General features: G+C 36.7%; 1 protein-coding gene across 1 annotated transcript; it reads right to left on the minus strand.

Annotated features, from left to right (window-relative positions):
* Window positions 1-13,998: 13,998 nt before the first annotated feature.
* Window positions 13,999-15,262, minus strand: LOC107804558 (NDR1/HIN1-like protein 1). The gene has a single exon (XM_016628470.2). The coding sequence runs from the start codon at window positions 14,888-14,890 to the stop codon at window positions 14,255-14,257; it is 636 nt and encodes a 211-aa protein (XP_016483956.1). The 5' UTR covers window positions 14,891-15,262; the 3' UTR covers window positions 13,999-14,254.
* Between the last annotated feature and the right edge of the window lie 1,675 nt (window positions 15,263-16,937).

The raw sequence follows: 16,937 nt of genomic DNA on the forward strand, positions 1-16,937 counted from the left end.
TTTTGGACTTAAGGAAAAGCTGGAAATTTCTAGTTGCTAGTGCGATCGTTTCTGCAGAAGCTTCATCCCAGAAGCGACCTCGCAGAAGCGAGGCATTTATCGAAGGAGTGACATTGGCAGGGCTGGAGTTTGGTTGCAGAAGCGAAAGACAAAGCGCACCCGCGTCATCGCAGGTGCGATGCCTAGAACGCCGAAGCGATAGGGTCGACTGGGCAGCAGAATCGCAGAAGCAAGGCTGCAGATGCGGCATTTCTATTGACAGAACCAGAGCTGGGAAGATTATTAAGGGATCGAACTTGGTCATTTCCTCATTTCATTTTGGATTTTTGGATCTCGGTTTTAGGCGATTTTGGAGGAGTTCTACATGATTTCGACTTGGGTAAGTGTTCTATATCCGAAAGTGATTATATCTTACAACTCCATAGTTGCATTCATCATTTACTTTGAATTTAATGGAAGGAATTGGAAAAAAAATTGTGAAATCTTCTGAAAGAGTAAATTGGAAATTTGGAGGACGATTCGTTGTCGGAATTTGATAATTTTGGTATGGTTGAACTCGTATTAAAATAGGTGTTTGGATTTTTGTGAATTTTCATCGGGTTTCGAGATGTGGGCCCGAGGGTTAACTTTGTTGACTTTTCGAGCGGAGTTAAGAATTTTTATAAATTGTTAAGTTATACGCTTTGGAGTATATTTTGATTGTTTTGCACATTATTTGACTAGTTTCGGATAGTTTGGCTTTGAATTTAAGAGTTAGTGTGGCATTGGAGGTGGTTATGGAACTTCGGAGAGAGGTAAGTCCCCTGTCTAACTTTTTGAGGAGGAAGCTACCCCCTAGGTGATATAATTGTGCTACTTACGCACGTGGTGATGAGAGTCCGTATGTATCTAAAGCATGTTTATGTCCGAGTAGACGTAGGACTTTACCATGTAATACTTGATATATTTGAATTCATTTTGCTGGCTTAATCAATTGAATTAATAATTGAACAGTATATATATATATATATATATATATATATATTAGGCCGAGCCTTATCATCTTGAGTTGTTGGCATGTTATTTGAGAAGCGGTAAAGGTTATACTCACCTTATATTCATATACTATATAGTAAGCTCGCATCTCGTAATTCAATAAGTCCTTTCCTTTCTTGTAGAGCGGGCTGAACGCCTTGGCAGTATTATGTACCACATTCTCATGGGAGCGGGCTATTTGCCTCAGCAGTATAATAGACGCATCTATGGTTCTTGCTGCTCAACCCTCGACAGTGTACATGTAATGATAGGATTGGGCCGATCGCCTTGACTGTATCATACTCTTTCTGAGATCTGGTCGTAGTACCTCGTCATATCGCTAGCAGTCAGAATATTCACGAGATTTTCCTACCACTGATGCCTTGAATTTTATACGGTATTTCTTATCCATTTTTTATTGGCTCTTGATATTTTTCAAGCTACCGAAATAAAATACGAGATTGATAAATTGATATCGTTAAAAGAAAATTTGGAAGGTGCACAAGGTGCTAAACAGTGATTTTGGACAGCTCCAAAATAGTTCTTGGCACGTTCGAGGATGAACGCATATTTAAGTGGGGGAGAATGTAATGACCTGACCGGTCATTTTGAGCTCTAGCACATCGTTCGGTGATTTGAGGCCTTGAGTAGCTTCACTTCATGTACTATGACTTGTACGCGTGGTCGAGGTTAAATATCGGGAAGTTCAAAGTTGATTCAAAGTGAAAATTCTAATTTCGGAAGCTTTAAGTTGGAAGAATTGACTAAGATTTGCCTTTTGAGTAAACAACCTCAGAATCAGGATTTAAAGGTTCCAATAGGTTCACATGATGATTTCGGACTTGGGCGTATGTTCGGGTTGAGTATCGGGCCGCCCGGGAGCATTTCGGCACTTATTATGGAAAGTTGGCATTTTAAAGGTTTTAGAATTTCCTAAGTTTGGTTTGAGGTGGACTTTGGTATTATCGATGTCCGTTTGAGGATACGAGCCTTGGAATAGGTTCGTATCATGATTTGTGACTTGTGTGTAAAGTTTGACATCATTCCGGAATGTTTAACTGTAATTCGGATGCGTTTGGAAGAGTTTGAATTGTTGAAAGTTTAAAGAAGGTTTAGATCGCCAATTTTTAGTTTTGATGTTGTCTGGTATGATTTTAGGCCTCTAGCAGATCTGTGTTATGTTATGAAACTAGGTGGTGTGATTGGACGGGGTCTTGAGGACCTCGGGTATGTTTCGGAATGGTTTCAGACCAAGTTTGGATGATTTGTTGTTGTTGGTTGCTGGTGTCTGGTTTTGCTCTTCGCGAAAGCGATGGGATTCACGCATTCGCGAAGAAGGATTTTTGGGGTTGCTAGTATTTTCCCATTACGAATGCGAATAAGGAGACGCGAACACAGAGTAGAGGCTGGGGTAGCCTGCGCGAATGTGACTTGGAGGTCGCAAACGCGAGGTAGTGTGATCTGAACGCTCCGGCGATCGTGATGAAGGATGGGTCTGGGCAGAATTGTTTTGAGTCGGGATTTTTTCTCATTTCACTCATTTTTCACTTGGTTAGGCGACCTTTGGAGTTCTTGAAGAGGATATTTTTGTCATCCATTGTGAGGTAAGCTATTCCCACCTATTGTAAGTTAAATACATGAGTTATATACGGATTTATACATGAAAATTTATGAAAATTGTGGGATTTTGAAAGAAACCTAGAAATTGGTATTTGTGGATTTTGACCACGAAATTTGGACATGAAATTGGGAATAAATCATATATTTGAGTTTGTAATATTATATGGGTAAAGTTTATCTTCGAAATATTTTGGAATCCGGGCACGTGGGCCCGAGGATTGACTTTATTGACTTTTCGAGCGAAGTTGGGAATTTTTATAAATTGATTAATTATAAGCATTGGAGTATATTTTGATTGATTTGCACATTGTTTGACTAGTTTCGTATCGTTTGGCTTTGAATTGATAAGTTAGAGAGGCATTGTAGCCTGTTATGGAACTTCGAAGTGAGGTAAGTCTCTTGTCTAACTATGTGAGGTGAAATTTACCCCGTAGGTGTTATATTCTTATGTGATACATGGTGTGAGAGCTATGCACGTATGAGGTGACGGATGTCCGTGCGTATGTTAGAATTCCTGATTATGTCCGGGTAGACTCAGGTTCACGCCATGCAATAATTGTATTATTTGAGTTATCTTTGCTCGTTTAATTCCTTTATTTCGCGTTACGACTTGACAATAGACTTACATAGGGTGATAGACTCGCTATGTTAGAGATGTAACGAGCTACTTGATAATCCATGGAATAATTTGTGCTTCCCTTATGAATTTCTCCTGCGTTGTGCGTATTCATTGCTAAGTTTTCCTTAAATTTCATAACTCACACGTATATTCGTGAGTGGGGTCAAGGACCCGTTAAAGCTTCTAATTCTAATGGGATCGGGTTGTTCGCCTTGGCAGAATTTTGTACCACACTCTTATGGGAGCGGGCGTTCGCCTCGGCAGTATAATAGATGCATCTATGGTTCGTGTCATTCAACTCTCGGCAGTGTACACATTATTATGGGATCAGGCGGTTCGCCTCGGCAGTATCATATTCCTTATGGGATCGGGCCATACGATCTCGACATAATCGTGTGTTATATCGCTAGTAGTCCAAATACTCACGAAATTTTCCTTCCACTGATGCCTTGCATTTTATATGGTATTTCTTATTCATTTGATATTAGCACTTGATATTTTCTAAGTTGTTGAGATAGGATACGAGATTGAGAAGTTTATATCGTTAAAAGAAATTTTTAAAGATTATGCTGGTTACCGTTTCATCCTACTATTACTGTTGTGCCTCATATATGTTTAGGATTTAACATACTGGTTTATTGGACCTCTAGTTAGTGTCGGCATCGACCCCTCGTCACTATTTCTCCGGAGTTAGGCTAGATACTTACTGGATACGTGTTGATTTACGTATGTATGTATGTATGTATGTATGTATGTATGTATGTATGTATGTATGTATGTATGTATGTATGTATATATATATATATATATATATATATATATATATATTTCTGGTGGTCCTCTAGGCGCTGAGGCGCGACATTTGCGGGGATTTTACGGTAAACAACGTTCTATATTACGATCCGCAGCATACATAGTCTCCATCAGAGTTATTTATATTCTCATGTCTAACTTATATTCCATACAGATTTTATATTATTATTTTACTCCTTAGTAGATGCTCATGAACTTGTGATACCAGGTTTTGGGGGTTCATACTGGATGTTCATTATTGTAGTTCACGTAATTATTATCATTTCACCTTGTAATTTATATTTTATACGAAAGTTGGAAATAAAATTCACGGGTTTTTCTATGAGTACCAGACCTTACTCTACTTATTTAATGGAATTCATGATTTCAAAAATAATAAAATGAGTAACTAAGTTGATTACCGTTGGCTTGCCTGGCGGCTGCATTAGGCGCCATCACGACCTATAGTGGATTTTGGGTCGTGACATTAGTGGTAGTTTTGGACAGTTGTCAATTAGTTGTAGAGGTTTGTTACTTGTATAAATAGATGACTAAATCAATGAAAAGATTATCTCATTCATTCTCATTTTCGTTCTGTTAGCAATGTTTTGCAAAAGCTCTTTTCCTCTCAACCTCCATTGAAGTAGAATAGGAAGCTCAAGCTAAGCACAAGCTGAATGTGCAGAAACTAATATGGTATCAGAGTATAACGACTGTTAGTGTAGTTGTATCTTCGATCTAACTCTTCAATTTTCATTTTCTTAGAATGAAGCATGGTGATTGACGATACCGAGCCGGAAACACTAAGCCACAATCATCATCTATTATTCCTGCACTCCACTGACACTTCAAGTGCAGTGTTGATCTCTCTTCAATTGACTAGGCCAGAAAATTACTCTGTTTGGAGTCGAGCTATGAGAATTGCGATCCTAGGAAGAAACAAACTAGGGTTCATAGACGACACTTGTGGAGGATTTTGGAACAAATCTAGTTGATCTCTGGGAGAGAGGAAATACTATTGTTCTGTCATGGATCGTGAATTGTATGTCGAAGGAATTATATAGTGGACTAGTGTACTCAACAGATGCTTCTTGAGTTTTGGGAGATTTGAAGGAATGATTTGATAAAATCAATTATTCTAGGATTCAAATACACAAAGAGATTGATACTATAACTAAGGTCCATTTCTGCTTATTTTTCAAAATTGCATTTGCTACAGGCTTAGTTTAATAGCCTTGCTCCAATTCTTGACTGTGATTGTGCCAAGTCACATGAATTTGTGGTGTTCATGGAGATAAAATTGTTGCAGTTTCTAATGGGACTCAATGAGTGTTTTGAGAAAGAAAGGAGTCAACTTCTGATAATGGTGCTACTGCCTACAATTAACAAAGCATAATCCATGTTAATGGAAAGTCAAAGCCAAAGGAGCATGACAAATGCTGATATTGGAAAGGTGACATCACTCATGACAGAAAGGACTAATAATCCTGCTCAGAAAGGGAAAAGGAACTACAATCTATAATGTGACTATTGCAAACTCAAAGGTCACACTCGTGAAGGATGCTACAAATTGATAGGATATCCTGGTGACTTCAAGTATAGGAAGAAACCTGGAGTTGGAGCTGCTCACAATGCTGTAGTGGAAAATCAAAGAAGGCATGATGCAGCAACAAATGCTAGTGGATGAGGAGATAAGCTCAATATCACAGATAGCATTCAAGGACCATATTTCACACCAGAATATAATCAGATCCTAAAGTTACTCAACAAGGATGGTACAGGCGAAGCCTCAATTTCAGTTGGCATGGCCAACATGGGAGGTACTATTAATGCTTTTCTAGCAGATGCACACATAAAATATTGGGTTATTGATTCTGGAGCCTCAAACCATATGGTGGCTGACATAAACATGTTGAGTACTAAAGAAAAAGTGATAAGAATGAAAGGTACATTTACCAAATGTGGAGACCACAGTTATGACACAAATTGAATCTTTTAAATTGACTGATAACATTAAAAATGATTATTTCCAGAGTTTAGGTATAATCTTTGTCAGTATCTATAATTACCAAGGAGCTTCAAATTCTCAGTGTGTTTCTTTCAATATTTCTATATATTCCAGGACCTTTATAGCGGAGTAGTGAAGAGTATTGGTAGAGAAAATGAATGGACATTACCTATTCCTTCAAAAGCCTACCAACAACAACAACGCTATAGCAAGAGGATTAACTGGAATCAAGGAGAAATTGAATATTGGACAGTGGCACAAAAGTCTTGACATGCATCAGCAGTAGCTATAAAATAGATATTAGGTTTGGGACAAGAATAATGTAAATTTGCAATTGATAGATGCACTATGCCCTTTAGCAAGGGATACTAGACTACCATTTCACAACAGTAAAAGTAGGTCTTCTGATAATTTTTGAATTGTTACATTTGATGTATGGGGACCTTATAGTGTACCTACAGTTGATGGGAATAAAATGTTATTGACTATTGTGGATGACTATTCAAGAACTACTTTGTTGTTTCTGCTTATACTGAAAAGTGATGTAGTTGTAATGCTCAGAAATTTCTTCTCATTGGTCAAAACTCAATTTGGAAAAATAGTCAAGATGCTAAGATCAACAATGGTGGAGAAATCACCAACACCAATTATTTTCATTTGTTTCAATATTTAGGGATAACTCATCAGAGAAAATGTGTTTATACCCCTCATCAAAATGGGATTTACTGAGAGAAAACACATACATATATTGGAAATTGCAAGCAGTTGGGTTCCAAGGAGGTACTCCTCTAAAGTTTTGGTAGACACTATATTTTAGCTTTAGTGTATTTAATCAATAGGATGCTCTCAGTAACTCTTAAAGGGAAGTCACCTTATGAGGTATTTTACAAAAGAAGACCAAAGCTAGATCATCTAAGAGTAATGGGATGCCTTTGTTTTTCCAAGAAGGTCCATAACCATGACAAGTTTGCAGCTAGAGTAATTACAACAGTCATGATGGGATACTCAGCAGTTAGCAAAAGGTACATACTATATGATCTAACTAATCGTGCTTTATATAATATGGATGTTCATTTCAAGGAACACATTTTTCCTTTCAAGAACAAAACATTTACACAGGCTTCATTGTTCTCAGAAATTCAGCCAAACATTTCTGGACATATCCCTAGTGGAAATTATCTAGACACATAATACACAGTAAATGAGATGATAGAAGTTCAAGAGGAGGAATCAATTGCACATCATGAGGAGACTCATAAAGATGTTTCTCAACAAAAACATGAAGATTATGGTGAGTTGGTGTGTCAGAGTCAAAATCATCCTGTAGACCCTTCAATTGAACCTGAAGATCTTGAAAAGCCACAAGATTTACCATACACCTCAGCTTCTGAAGATCCATAGACCTAAAAAAATCTACCGGAACAAAGAAACCTCGAGGATGGTTATCATACTATGTCATTGCACCTGCTATCACTACTTCAACCACTCATTATCCTATAGATCACTCAGTTAATTACTCTTCCCTGAAGCCATCATACTAGGACTACATAACAATTTTTACTTCAATTGTGGAGCCAAAGTCATTTCATGAGGCCTACAAAGATCCAAGATGGATGGAGGCCATGAGACCTAAAATTCAAGCCCTGGAGGATAATCACACATGGGAGTTGGTTCTTTACCTAATGGGAAGGTCCCTATTAGGGTGTAAGTAGGCGTTTAAGGTAAAATAAAAACTAATGGTGAGGTATAAAGTTTTAAGGATCATTTGGTGGCTAAACTTTATAATCAACAAGAGGGGCTTGACTACAATGAGACATTCTCTCCAGTTGTGAAGATTTTCACTATGAGATCAGTCATATCCTTAGTTGTAATGGAAGGTTGGCACATCCATCAAATGGATGTGTACAATACTTTTCTACCAGGTGGCTTACCAGATGAAGTCTACATGCAATTACCTGAGGGATTTACAAGCCGGGGGAAGAATTCACTGGTATGTAGGCTTGTTAAATCCCTATATAGTCTGAATCAAACAAGTAGACAATGGAATATCAAACTCACAAAAGCATTTATAGCTCAGGGGTTCCTACAGAGCACTCTTGATCATTCTCGTTTTACACGGAAGGTAGGGATCACCATAATTGTCATTCTTGTTTATACGAATGACATGTTGATCAATGAAACAATCTCCAGTTGATAGAAGAAGCATAGCATAAATTACAACAAGCTTTTAAGATGAAAAACCTTGGTAAATTAAGCTTTTGGGGATGGAATTCAGCAGGTCAAAGAGTGGGATTTTGATGAATCAAAGAAAGTATTCTCTATAACTCATTGAAGAATTAAGGGTGAGTGCCTCAAAACAAGCTTTCACCCTATTAGAATACAATCAGAAGTACACTCTTAAGGATTTGGATGATATCACAAGCTTAGAAGGTGATGAGCAACTAGAAGATAAGGTCCAATATCAAAGACTCATTGGGAAGTTGCTATACTTGGCATTAACAAGACCAGACATAGCCTTTGCAGTCTAAACACTCAGTTATATTTATGCAACAACCCAAAAGAAGTCACTAGGAGGCAGCTTTGAGAGTGGTCAAATATGTCAAGAAGGAACTAGGTTTGGGGATCTTGATGAGCATTGAAAAGAGCAATACACTAAGTGCATACTGTGATGTTGACTGGGCTTCATGCCCTAACACAAGAAAATCAGTCACATGCTTTCTTGTTAAGCATTGAAATTCTCTCATATCTTGGACATCTAAGAAACAAAACATAATCTCGAGAAGCTCAGCAGAAGCTAAATACAGGAGCATGGCATGGACAGTAGCAGAACTCGTTTGGTTAACAGGGTTGTTCAAGGTGCTTGGTGCAGAAGTGAAGCACTAATTGAATTATTCTATGCTAACAAAACAACACTTCAAATTGCTATGAATCCATTATATCATAAAAGAACAAAACATATTGAAATAGACGGTCATTTTATCAAGCAAAAAATACAGCAAGAATTGGTGAAAATAATGCATGTGAGTTCCAAAGAGCAGCAGGCAGATATCTTGACAAAAGGGCTGCTGAGATTGCAGCATGAGTACTTGATGTCCAAGCTGGGAGTGCTCAATATTTTTACACCTACCAGCTTGAGGGGGAGTGTTCGAGATGGAGTAACTTGAAGTTACTTTGGGAACCAGTGTTAAGAAGTAGCAGTTAGACGTTAAACTAGAGTTAGTTATGTAACGAATTAATAGAAGGTTAGTTAGTTAGTTAGTGGTAATTTTGGACAGCTGTAAATTAGTTGTAGAGATTTGTTACTTGTATAAATAGACGATTAAATCAATGAAAAGATTAGCTCTTTCATTCTCATTTTCGCTCTGTTATCATTGTTTTGCAAAAGCTCTTTTCCTCTCAACCTCCATTGAAGTAGAATAGGAAGCTCAAGCTAAGCACAAGTGAAATGTGCAAGACATATTAGACAGGTAAAAGTGAATGACAGGAGTAGCATAATTTATTTATTTATTGGCTTTTCCCTAAAATAGCTTCTTTTCAATTTATAGTCTTAGAAGTTATTACAAGGATGTGCGGGCATACAAGGATGGATAAGATTAGGAATGCAGATATTCGAGAGAAGGTGGGTGTGGCCCCCATGGAGGACAAGATGCGGGAAGTAAGACTCAGATGGTTTGGGCACATTCAGAGGAGGAGCACTGATGCACCGGTGAGGAGGTGTGAGCGACTGGCTGTAGTGGGCACGCGGAGAGGTAGAGGGAGACCTAAGAAGTATTGGGGAGAGGTGATCAGACAGGACATGGCGCGACTTAGGATTACTGAGGACATGGCCCTTGATAGGGAATTATGGATGTCGAGCATTAAGGTTGTAGGTTAGGGGAGAGTGTGAATATTTCTACAGCACAAGTGAGAGAGACTATCTAGTTAGGAGTTAGACTAGGAATGTCAGTGTCGTCTATTGATGCAGGGCTTTACCTTCTAGTTGTACTATACCAGCCATCTATTTCGTATTTCGTATTTTGTATTTCGTATCCTGTATTTCATATTTCGTATCTCTTATATATTGTTGTTATTTTTATTACACATTTTTATGGTACTAATATATCATCTCCTATTGCTTTTTTTGAGTCGAGGGTCTCCTGGAAACAGCCTCTCTACCCTTCGGGGTAGGGGTAAGGTCTGCGTACATATTACCCTCCCCAGACCCCACTTGTGGGATTATACTGGGTCGTTGTTGTTATTGTTGTTGTTGTAGAAGTTATTACAAAAGCAGGAGGAGGAAAAAGTAAGGAAAACTACCAGCTATGTCCATTTATAAGTAGCTTGTTACAAAAATTGGCCAGTTCAAAAAATATTATTAATACTAGTCAAATATTACCAATATTAGCCAATTAACTAGTTGTAGCCAAAAAGATCAAAAATTTGCTTTCTTTTGAGTGGGTATTATTAGAATAGAATGGATACATCTTAAGGAGCTGGAAACTCAGTTTTGGGATGATTTTGTGGAGTTTTGAGATGGTTTGAATTGAAAATTCGAAGTAGAAGTTGAACATGAAAAAAATAATTGTATGTGTATCACATTGTGTATCTCTCTCTCTCTCTCTCTCGCACACACACACACACAACACACACACACACATACACACACACACACACACACACACACATATATATATATATATATATATATCACATATATACCTGTGTGTGAGATATATGTGTCGCGGAAGAATTTTTTGAACTCGATTTTAACTACGAATTTTGATGCCAAATCAGTCCAAATCACCTCCAATCTTTCTCAAATTTTGTATATTGACTCATCTATGTGTTTTCAATGAATTTCAATTACACCCATTGAAAAAAGACCGTTTTTGGTTAGATTTTTGGGATCTTATATCTATAATATTTTTGTATTTTATCACCTTATTTGCTACATCATCCATGACATTTCCTTTTTCTCTTGCATCTAATGTTACTAATCACGCTTAAAAATATGAAAGGTGATATTTGCGTGTGATTCTTGGAGAGAAAAAAACTCATTTATTTGAATTTTTAATTTTTATGTGTACTTGACTAGTTTTGATAAATTTATAATTAATGACTAGAGATTAGTAAACTGGGACTTATTTGAAATATTTATGTAAGATTCCCAAGAAGTAATGATACACGTGATCAATCAGCATCACATAATTGTCCTTTTGACCTTTCAATGCCCGTGAAAACGGAACTTGGAAGGTTTGTATTGGGGATAACGAACAAAATATAACTCTTGCTATTACTAGTATACATGATTATTTTTTTCTAATTAAGAAAAGGACTAAACGACTTAATTACGGAAAATTTTATTTTGTGTCTCATACAACTTATACTAGTTGTATAAAATATTTTTTTTGTCTCACAGTTTTGTGGACTCAGAAGTATAAAATTGAAATCCACAAATTTATGAGACAAAAATGAGCTTCACACAACTAACACACAATAAAACTTCTCACTTATCACATAGTGGAGTACTCTCGTTCAAACGGAATAAATAAGAGATATAGCTAGTACATTCTCCATTTAAGTTTATGTGATACTATTTATTTTTTTATTAGTTTGTTTCTAACAGAATAACACATATTTATATTTGTCATAATTTAAATTAAACTTTTAATGAAATTTTTTTTGTAATCACACAAATATTATAACATATTTAAAATTACAAGTTTTAAGTTTTTTACTTTTCTTTCTTAAAATCAAAGGCCGAGTCAAATTAAGTCACATAAAATTGATAAAGATGAAGTAATAAATTGGAGTACATGCATGTACATACAAATCAATGGAGTTAAAAAGATAGTTGTATTCACGTCTCTTCCATCAACAAGTTAATAAGTTACTGTGACGGACTGAAGGTGAAACTGGGCCCTACATGAATAAGATCTTCACCTTTTTTTATGAGCTGTATTTGTACTAATACTTGAGTGAAACTAAGATGACCTAAAAGAATTATTTTGATATATGACTTGTTCCAAAGCTATGATCATCATAGTGTCGTTATACATGATTGCATATGGTTGGATTGAAGTAGTGGGTAACAGCACCTTTATTTTTTGCAGTGGTTATTAACATTTACTTCAGCTACATCTTTATGACTTTCTAGTGACATTTCTTTACCTACTTTTGTTCCGAAATAATTTTAATGCATAAAATGCATCTGATGGCACTACCAAATATATGCAACTGATTTTTTTGCACTATTATTATGTAACTAAAAGGAAAACTACAGGTTGTTTTAATAAGATTAAGTTTGTAACATGCTAGGACTAGTTAAACTAATTAGTTGAAATACATTCTTTAATTCTATCACTTAGGGTGTGTTTGGTACGAAGGAAAATATTTTTCTGGAAAATATTTTCAAATTTTTTCATATTTGGTTGGTTTAAATATTTTGGAAAATATTTTCCTTATGAACTTATTTTTTTTCAATTACCGGAAAATATTTTCCTTATCAAAAAAAAGAAAAAAAAAATTCCAAAACTCCTTTTCAACCTTCCTCACCCTCGTCCACTCAATCCATTATAAAATCCACAAATTCTTGGCCTTTATCATTTTCAAAATCCTCCGGCAAGAACGCCGGATTCCACGGCTTCGCCGCCGTGAACTTGTGCCCAGAACCACCACCACCCACGGCGTTAACTTTCTTGAAATACTTCATAGCCACGCGTATTCTCTTCAGAATTGCATAGAATTCTTCCACTTCATCATCATCCACAATTGTTCCCTCGTTTTCTTCCTCATCTTTCATAATATTTACTACCTGTTTATTTTCAATCTTTTCATCATCTATTCTTTTTCGTTTCTGCACTTCCATTATAACTATTGACGTGATTTTGTTTTCTCTTCCTCAGGCAAGGGAATAATGATAAGTGGAGAAAATGTGTAAATGACTATGAAATTTCCTAGTCGGAATTTTAGAGGTTGATTATTACGGAGTCGTTTTAAATGTTTTTATAGTGGATTGGTGGGAGTTGACGGAGTTATACAAAACCTAATGATGTCAGATGTTGACGTTATGGGAATGTGGTAAGCATGGATCGAAATTTCGCGATTTCGAAAGTTTAGCTGTTCGAAAGTTTATGAAATTTGTGGGTTCGGAAGATTGTTGGTTTGAAAGTGTATGACTTCATGTTTATTATATCTAAATTTCTTATGAATACTTTTGAGAAATCATTTTTTTTAACTTGCGCACCAAACACCAAAAAATGAATAAGATTACTAATTATTTTTCAAGAAAACATTTTCTTGAAAAATATTTTTCACGAAAAACATTTTCCGTTATACCAAATACACCCTTAGTTCCAAATCATGTCTCCCAGAAAGCATCAGCGACATAAAAATCATGTAGATGGTACGATGTTCACTGATTCCAAATTCTTGTCACGTTAGTTACACGAGTAAAAATTATTGGTGGATTAAAAATTCTTGCCCCAAAAAGAAAAAGTTATTATACATGGTATTCACACCTAAGCAGTAAACACTTTACATAAAATATTATAGTATCAATTATTCATACATTTATACCTCAATTTTATCACTAATTGCAATAATATAATTTAGTGTAAACATGGTAAATAAGTTCCTCCTCTAGCTAGTCCATATCTGGCTATGTACGCAACATAGTTTTTCCTTCTCATATGACATATGAAGTCTTACACTTAAGAGAAAAACCAAAAGTCGTTGTTGAAGAATTTAGGAGGATCTCAAGTTTCAGAGAATGCCCTATTTGGGTCAGTGACTCTTCATGAATTATATATATATATATATAAAGGGTATTGATATGTGTTTTTGGGAGGTGTTTAACAGTAAAGAGGGATCGTGAGAATGTTCACAAGGGAAGTAGAGCGGTTTCTTAATTCTATAAAGAGGGAAGAAAGCACCCCAAAAAATGAAAAGCCGCATGGGATCGATGTTACACAATGGATGGCGCCCTTCAATATATTAGCAGCTGAGTATAAATATAATATGTACATTCGGACAGATGTTGACTAGAAAATAGCAATCTATAACCATAATTCTCCCCTAGAATTCTGCATTTTCTCGAATTATACATCCTCACACATCATACTATTACATCGTAAAAACAGTCTGGAAAAAAAAAATAAAGGAGTAGGGAGTGAGAGATAGAGAGTACCAACAATAAATGCCAATTGACATGGCTTAGTTCCTCAAACATCTACATGACAATTCTGTACTAACTGATACTTCATAGCTGATCCAACTGCAATACTATTTCCAATCATCTTCCCCCCAACTCCAACATAAGCTGGACAATTTACATACAAATGATACTTCCCTGAAATAAATGTCCCAACTTTCCATCTAATTCTCCCATCCACTTTGATGTTAATCAACACAGTTCCAGCCATCTGATCTTGGTTAAGACTTTCACTAAGGAATGGCGCAACGGGGACTGAGTTTCCATACACAAAAGGAGACCATATTGTGACATCTTTATGTCCCTGATAAGTTGAGGGTAGCAGTGTAGGAAGGGTAATTTGTTGGCCACGGTAAGTTGCATACACATCGAGTTTGTCATAGTAAATTCCAATTTTGTTATTTGGGTTGCGAGAGGCGAGGGTAATTTGGATGTTGGTGGTGAGGAAAATATTAGGAGAGGAGACGTTGAAAGCATAGATAGTGGCAGCATGGAGGATGAAACTTGGCTTTGTTGGCCTAAGGATTAGCCAAATGAGAAAGATAATGAAGAGGACTAAGATAACGAAGGCAAGTACGGCCACGAATAGGCGGCGGTGCAGCTTGTGCCGCTCCTCATCGTGGTGGCCGCAGTCCTTGGGCGACATGCTGGCGGCAGTGGCAGCGGAGGTGGTGGTGAGGGGTTGGTGTTTAGGCTGAAGTTTTAGTCCTTTGGGAGAGTTTTTCTAAGGCGAGCTAAGTTGGTTAATATGGTTTGTTTTCCAGATTCTATAATGTGGTGAGAGACTTTCTCTTCTTAAAGAGAGTGGTCTTTTCTATTAAAAATGTTTGACATTTCTTCTTTTCATTTTTCTATTTCTGTTGGTGGTCGTTGTAGAGGTTTAGGAGACTCTAAGTAGGGTATATAGAAATCTTTCCTTTTATCAAATATGATCATGACACTATGATCAGAAAGATATAAAGATGTCTCTAACTATTTTATCAATGAAGAAGTTATATTTTTAATTTTGTTCTTTTGAAACATGTTATACAAGTAATGGCTATCTAAAGTAAATGTGTCTAACACCATGTTTTCAAGAATAGTTTAGGGAAGTGTCTCAACGACCAATTCATGCAAATACTATGCACTAACTACTTGCAAGTTGCAAATTTTAGAGGAAAGTGAATGGTGGAAAATGAAGTTTGGTGATGGTCGTGGTATGGTGTGGTGCAAGCAACCTTATCTTTTTGGGACGTATGCTTCTACGCAAAGGCTAATTAAAGATTCAAGAATTATACCGAGGGCCCTACTTTTCATAAGTAATGACAAAATGGGATAGCAAGATTCTGAAGTCACCGACACAAATTGGCTATTGTACCCCGAACGGCTAAAAACTTAAAGTTTTGGTTTCAACCTCTTCAAAAAAAGTTAGGAACTTTTTATGCCAGCTATTAGTTGAGAAATCAATTATTATGGCACTATCTTACGAGAAACAAGAAAATAAATAGAAAGGAGAAACTTAATTAGTCGAATCTAAAATTAGTTGTACTGATAGTTTTATTTTACGGTATAAAAACCAATCTCACAAGATCGTATTCTAGCTATTTAAGTAATTTTCCAACCTTAAACACAAGTTTCCTAAAATTCGATGTCGGGCCCACGTGTCTGGATTCCGAAATTTTTCGAAGGAAGTTGTTCTATATAACCTAAGGATCAATAATATATGATTTCTGATTAATTTCATAACAAATTTCGGGGTTAAATCTAACTTTTATCAAAACCCTAGGTCTTGCACTAATCCTATAGTTTTCACAAATTTTTGTGTGTTAATCTACCCAAAACCCAAGTATTAAACCCACATTAAGTAGAATTAACTTACCTCACAATGCTATGTTGAAATCCCCTCTTTGAAAGCTCCCAAATCGCCCAAGTGTAGAGATAAAATGAAATAAATGGCCTAAGTCTCGTTTTCTAAAAGTTGTGCCAAGGTCTCTAATGTCGCATTTGCGACATCAGGTTCGTAAATGCGAACTCGTAATTGCCACAAAATCTTCACAATTGCGAACTGGCTCCCTTTCTGCTTTCATCGCAAATGCAATCCTCGGGTCGCAAATGCGGACCTTGCAGGGTTCAATTGCGGTGCAATTGCCGCAAATGCGACATTGCCCACCTGCTGCCTTCATCACAGTTGTGGTGGTTTCCTCGCAAATGCGAGGTCGCAATTGCGAACAAATTCCTCGCATTTGCGAAACCTGTAATTTCCCACAAAACACCAAAAAACTAGGGTGTTTTTCACCCCCAACCCATGCCCGAAACTCACTCGAGCCCTCGGGGCTCCACTCCGAACACCGACACAAGTCCAACAATATTGTACAAACTTACTCGAGCGATCAAATCACCGAAATAACACTTAAAACCACGGATTCAACACCAAAACGCATGAAATCCTTAAGAACATTCAAATTCCTATCTTTACAACCGGACGTCCGAATTACGTCAAATCAGTCTCGTTTCTCACCAAATTTCATAGACAACACTAAAATATTATATTGAACCTGTACCAGGCTCCGGAACCAATATACGGGCCCGATACCAATATGATCAAGCATTATTCCTTTTCATTAAATCCTTAGAATTTCAATTTAACAATTTCTAATAAAAATTCATTACTCGGCCTAGGGACATCGGAATTCGATTCCGAGCATACGCCCAGG

This window comes from Nicotiana tabacum, chromosome 8 (assembly GCF_000715075.1).
Source record: "Nicotiana tabacum cultivar K326 chromosome 8, ASM71507v2, whole genome shotgun sequence".
NCBI lineage: Eukaryota > Viridiplantae > Streptophyta > Magnoliopsida > Solanales > Solanaceae > Nicotiana > Nicotiana tabacum.

Coding starts and splice junctions, on each gene's coding strand:
- LOC107804558 (XM_016628470.2), bottom strand. CDS start 14,890: ATGTCGCCCAAGGACTGCGGCCACCACGATGAGGAGCGGCACAAGCTG.